This window comes from Triticum aestivum, chromosome 1B (genome assembly GCF_018294505.1).
Source record: "Triticum aestivum cultivar Chinese Spring chromosome 1B, IWGSC CS RefSeq v2.1, whole genome shotgun sequence".
Lineage (NCBI taxonomy): Eukaryota > Viridiplantae > Streptophyta > Magnoliopsida > Poales > Poaceae > Triticum > Triticum aestivum.
The window spans coordinates 394376977-394382933 of record NC_057795.1 but is presented as its reverse complement, the minus strand read 5'-3'; the positions used below and the strand labels follow the sequence as shown (position 1 = coordinate 394382933).

The 5957-nt window shown below is 51.5% G+C and overlaps 1 protein-coding gene across 1 annotated transcript; it reads right to left on the bottom strand.

The window, feature by feature from the left end:
* Nucleotides 1–2185: 2185 nt before the first annotated feature.
* On the bottom strand, nucleotides 2186–5691 carry LOC123126885 (patellin-6). Its single transcript, XM_044546741.1, has 4 exons — nucleotides 4790–5691; nucleotides 4553–4677; nucleotides 4309–4450; nucleotides 2186–2674 (listed from the first exon to the last, which is right to left on the bottom strand). The coding sequence occupies exons 1-4, from the start codon at nucleotides 5531–5533 to the stop codon at nucleotides 2414–2416; spliced, it is 1272 nt and encodes a 423-aa protein (XP_044402676.1). The 5' UTR covers nucleotides 5534–5691; the 3' UTR covers nucleotides 2186–2413.
* Between the last annotated feature and the right edge of the window lie 266 nt (nucleotides 5692–5957).

The following is a 5957-nucleotide window of genomic DNA, read 5'->3' as shown; positions in this document are numbered from 1 at the left end:
TGGTTGGACTTGATCTGGCGGGGAACCATAGTGTCCGCCCAAATCGCACTTGGATATGACGCGAGGCACGTCGTCGGTGCCTCGCCCGCGGTTGTGGGGTCTGTTTCGTGTTCGAGCACCGTGGCGGAGGCGTGGCCCCTTCATTGGTGCATCGACTCAGAGGTAAACACCCTTCATGGCCCGTTCGTTGAGCCTATGGCGCCACGTGCCCACCATGCGAGGTAGAGGGCACGGGAGGCCACGATAGCCCTGGTGGTAGACGCCGACGAGGCGGAGTCGCACGCCACGACGCCGCTACTGGTGACCGGCAACGCCTGGCATCGCAACCACATCGTGTAGTACGTGTCGGGCTCCCACCACGACGGATCCATCGTCAATCTCACATCGATCGGTGACATGCATGCCACAGGCTCTGACAAGGAAAAGTAAGTCATGGGAGACGGCAACGCCTCGAGTCCCATGAGCCGGTGCGTGTCCCATAGCCTACTCTACCTATTCGGCGACCGTACCTCCACTCCGAGGGGCCCAGTCGATTGTCGAACATGGACACAGAGGAGCCGGACGAGCTCCGCCAAAGATTTTACATTGCAGTGTGCAAACAAAAAATTGAGGTGTGGCCGATCACTGTTTGCAGACGCGCCCGTGCGTTTGAGGAGCCAGATTTGGTGTATCCGGTTATAGATGCTCTCACAGACTCCTTTTTCTATACTTTTAGAGAGGGAAGTAATATATGATCTATTAGAAGCTGCTACACGTATGCAAACGATGCACAAATGCTTTTGCATCGGAGGAGTAGCCGCCGATTTTGATCTCAATGTATTTCACCGCCCCGACCAAAATTCCCTCTGCCCCTGCAGTACTCCACCTTTGTCAAAACAGACATTTTTCTATATAATATTATAATGTAATGATTTCGGATGGATATCTATGATCTTTTTTCTGTTTTCGAGAAAGGATATCTACAAGTAATACAACACAAATTGACACATAGTGACACTCTTGATAGTACACACTTTGTATTTTGGGTTTTTAATCAAAGAGACATTATCCTCTTTGATTTGAAGGCTTCTAACGTAATTTTGGAGGATTATAGTATTTATAAGAAAAGAAATCCTTTCATGGGTTATTTGATTTGAAGAATTACAAACCAAAAAAAAATGTATGGATTTATTTGCACTAGATTTCACAGGATAAGTTTCAACCACTCTAACTTCTTGGAATCAACAACCATATACTAGTACTCAAGATGACATGACACTCCTAAATGGATCTTGGATATCCCGAATACGTAAAATCAGTGGAATTTACCAAGTCAAAGGGTTTTCATATAAAAAATTTTTTGCGAATATTTTCATATAAATGTTGGAGCCATAGAATCTTTAGAAAAGAATAATTGTATGTAAGTTGTTTGACTTGTAGGACTGAATCATATATATAAACTTTCTTAGCATTCTTTTGCATTATGTTTCATAAGAAAATTCCATTCACTTAAATCTGTTAGTAACAATCCTTTGTTTTTTCATGGTGCAAAACAAACTTCAGCCCGCATATAATCCTATATATAGAATTCAAAAGAACACAATAGTTGCATCATGTATTTATGTCTTGAAACAAGCTTTCGCTTCGCTTTATATATATAAAGCAATCAACATGTCCAAACAACCTTGTCTCTTTTTTTACGGGTAGCCAAGTCAAGTGTTGCACTGAAAATAAAATAGTTTGCTGAGGCAACATCACGAATACGCCCAAAAGAAATCATAAAAAGCAAGCGGAAAAAGACTACCAAGTGACTAAACCCAAGTCATCCTATATTTTTCATGTTCATGCTTCATGCATTGTTGAAACCTTGCGATCGAGTAGGCCTAATCGGCGAATCCCTATGTTTTTCCTATTCATGTGCTTGAAAATCCTGCAACCAAAGTACGGGCAAGCCGCAACAAATGACGTCCTTGGAGTGTCTGATATTTAGGTTGCCATGTGGAACATAGGAACTGTGGTCCTACCTCCTGTTTTCATCACTATCTCTAGAATTTGTGTGGTTTGCCCGCGTGACGCCCGAACAGGGCCTAGAAGGTGGTTTAAGGAAATCCAACTTGAAATGGTCCTACTCAAAACAGAACATATAGAATTAAGGAATCCAAAGCGTTGGCCATCTGTAAATACTACAAAATAGACAAGCGTAAACTTCCCAAAAAAACTTAACTCATTAGCTTTTATAACGATGATGACAAGTAGGATCTCACGGCTCATACATTATATTCTACATATGCCATAATACATGCATATCACATTATATAGCACTGATTAAATAGACCTAAATTAATCTACTCTCCGAGACGAGCTGACGCCCAGCAAAGCAAAGCACAAGCCGGCCGGCAAGCCGCCGGCCACAGCAGTCGAGCAGCAGGGTAGCCTACGCCGACGGCTTGCGCACGAAGTAGCGGTAGGCGGCGACCTTCCGCTTCCGTGAGCCGGAGTTGTCGATGGAGAGCACCATCTTGCCGGGCTCCTTGGCCGTGAAGGCGTTGTGCACGGGCTCGGCGGCGGCGGCCGGGACCTTCCTGGTCCTCTCCACGCACAGCGTGTAGCCTCCCTCCGCCGCCGGCACGTACTCCGCCCCGTACTCCAGCTCCCAGCCGCCGACGACCAGGTCCCACGTTATTGTTGCACCGGCCTGCGAATCAAGAACACATCGGTATTCAAATGGCCATGCAAATGTACCGAGTACAATTATTACTTTACCACTATACAAGTACTCCCTCCGTCCAGAATTACTTAGTTTTAAATACATTCCTTTTGTCCATTTTGAAGACAAGTATTTTCGGACTGAGGGAGTAATTATCTTTTTCACGCCTGTGTTCTTCAGAAGCAGCAGCAAATTTCTTATCACGGGCCCTACCACGTGCTCACATACATGAGCATTGGACGTACAGTCCAAAACAGTGCCCATTTCTTTACAGCGGTTAAAGAGAAGAATCGACTGTTGCTGGAAAAGAAAGAAAAGAATTGATCACTGACATCACTAGCCTAGCCACTAGCGAACAAAAACGAACCACCCTTTTCCCCACGACGTTTTACGCCTCCGATTAGGGGAACGTAGAAGCTTTGTACTCCTATCCGTAAAGATTAGCGGAGGCTTTACTACCAAATTTACCCTAATCTTTTTTGACAGTTCCTGCTAATGCGTACTACTAGTGCACTTGAACAGAACAGTGAGCGCTCTTCACTCTTTTCGCTTTCACCACACCACGTCGCCGCTGCCAGCACGGGTTGCCGAGTGGCGTGAGCCGTAAACAAAAGCAAAGCTAGGAAAAGAGCGCACGGCCGCTGTCGTCGCCAATACTTTATCCCGTAAAACTCTCACATCAGCCCGCGTCTGCTGCGTCGCGTACGAGGAGAACAAGGACAAGCCGCGGCAGAGGCGTTGCGGTGCCGAGAAGAAACGAAACGGAGCGAGCGAACTCCATTCAAACCTGGCCGAGAAACTCACATGCCACCGCTGTCTCTTGTTGGATTAATTATTTATTATTTTGCGTTCACGGGAGTGAGCCCTCTCGTGAAGCGGCGGACGTGCGTGCCCAGTGTGACCGGCGTTACAGCTAGGTAAACCCAGCTTTTCCAGGCGCGTGAGCCAGCGCGCCGTCTGAACCCAAGGAAACCCAGGAAACCGGCCCCGTCCCATGCCATGCCCGTGTCAGCCCTGTCTCGCAGGGTCGCAGCGGCAGCGGCAGCGGCCACTGCGGTGGTGCTTGACGCAGTGTCCACTGGTGGCATGGCAAGAAGGCTTTTCGCAGTGTTCCACGCCGGAGATTTTTCAAAATTGGTGAAAGGGTGGCCTCGCTCACACCACATGCGGCACTGCCATCCATCCACGGATCCTATCTCGTCGAAAGATGCTTGCTACTTCTACCGTGGTAGGTAGTATGCATGGCCTATCCTCCTCTCAATCGAAGTTGAGGTGAAAAGGTAAAAACCAGGAACCAGGAGGAGGAGCTGGAACCAAAGCGCTTGGAGCCAAATGCCTGGGACACGGCGAAAGCAAAGAAACAAAGCCTTGCGTTTGTGCTCTTGGCTGGTAACGAACACACCGGCCGCAATTGTTTAGGCACAAGACGATTTCGGGAACCTGGATGGAGACAGGCACGAGGAGGTGACGGATAGTGCACTTGTAAAGGAATTTTTTTTGTGCATTATTATTTCAGCAGATTTGTACTGCTATATGTGCAAGGCGACGTAAAATTACTCCTGTGCGACGCGGAGAGCTTCGGGAGGGGGCATGGCTTTGTCGTGTAGGATAACGGGATGTACCTCGATGCCGTCGATCTCTAGGAAGACCTTCTCCCCGCCCTTGATGGTGAACTCGGACGCCGGCTTGGGCGGCCCGTTCTCTAGCTCGCTGGCGCGGCTCAGCCCGCCGTACTGCACTGGCACCAGCTCCGGCCGGATGAACCTGTCGACGGGAACAAGCAACCGCCGTGTCAGCATTCTCGGGAAGGACCCACGAGGAAAAGCAAAACTTGAGCTCATCGACTGGAGCTGCGCGCGCGCTTACTTGAAGAGCGTCTCCGCGACGTTGCCCTCGCGCGCGATGACGAACTTGCTCTTGGTGCGCTCCGTGAGGAATGGCGAGATCATCGAGAACAGCACGGAGAAGTACCACGGCACGTTCACGAACACCTGCTCGGTGCCAAACGCAAGTGCAGGCGACGGACGGTGTGAGGCAAATGGCAGGTGTTCGACGAAATGTGGGTGTCAGGCACACGGACAAGGGGGGAGGGAGAGGAGTTACCTTGCGGGCGACCATCTCGGGGTAGTTGTCCTGGAAGAGGGAGAGTATCTGGTTGGACGCGGCGCGGAGCTCTCGCTTCGGCATGTCCTTGAGGTCGGTGACCTGTATGATGGCGTTGACGCCGCCGGGGCGGAGCTGGAGCGCGCGCACGCCGCGCTCCATGATCTGGACGCGCCACCGGAGGAACCGGCTGAGGCGGTCGCCGTCGCCGAACACCCTGTTGTACATGTCCCGGTCCTTGAACACGCCGTAGGCGTTGTAGCAGACGGGGTGGCCCTCGCGGTCCCAGCCGTGCATGTAGGCGACGATGCCCTCCAGGTCCTTGAACCCGGGGTCCTCGTCCAGCACGGCGTCGGCGCGGAACTCGGCCCGCCAGGCGGCGCAGCGGAGCAGCATGGCGTGCGCGTCGCGGACGCGGAAGTCCCTGGCGCGGAGGAACTTGAGGAGCACGACGTCGGTGCGCTCGTCGGCGGGGGCGTCGCTGGGCGGGTTGAGCGGCACGCCCCAGATGGAGATTTGGTCCGGGTGGGTGGCGAGGAGCGCCCTGAGGTCGGCGAGCGCGCGGAGGTCCGAGGCCGGGAGCGCTGCGGCCACGTACGAGTCCTCCTTGAAGGAGGCCGCCCGGAGCAGCGCGGTGGCGTCGATGAGGGACCCCATCAGGCTGCGCTTCGCGCCTGGCGAAGGCTTCGGGGGCGCGTCGGTTGCCGGCGCCGGCGCGGGGGACGCGGCGGTGGTCGGAGACATGTAGACTTCGGCGGAAATGCAGGGGGCGAAAGGTGGCGTTTTTGAAATGGAACGCGATGGGAGTCGGAGTGGAGCGTGGGAGTGGCGTTATGATGGTGGCGTGAGCGTGGTGTGGCCTGGCCGGTGTCCGCTGCTGTGCTCTGAGCTCACTCGCTCGACTCGCTTGCTGGGTTTTATATAATAGGGGAACGGCACAAAGTATGACCCGGACCGTGTGAGGTATGTGTAGTTCGTAGGCTAGATTTGTTTTTTGTTAAAAAGAATTGCGATGTGGCGTTTTCTTTAACAGGTAAAGAGGGAGTTTTATCCGGAAATTGCTTCTGGAGACCGAGCTTCATGAAGGCTACCAAATGCAAATTTTAAAATTCGTGAAAATTCATATTGTCACATTTCAAAAAATTCTAAAAAAAAAACAAAGATAGAT

Bases quoted from the DNA above. Each gene is read 5' to 3' on its own strand.
- LOC123126885 (XM_044546741.1), bottom strand. From the start codon at position 5,533: ATGTCTCCGACCACCGCCGCGTCCCCCGCGCCGGCGCCGGCAACCGAC. The intron at 4,678-4,789 runs GTAACTCCTCTC...GGCACCGAGCAG, and splicing joins CCGAGATGGTCGCCCGCAAG to GTGTTCGTGAACGTGCCGTG. The intron at 2,675-4,308 runs GTACATCCCGTT...CTTGATTCGCAG, and splicing joins TAGAGATCGACGGCATCGAG to GCCGGTGCAACAATAACGTG.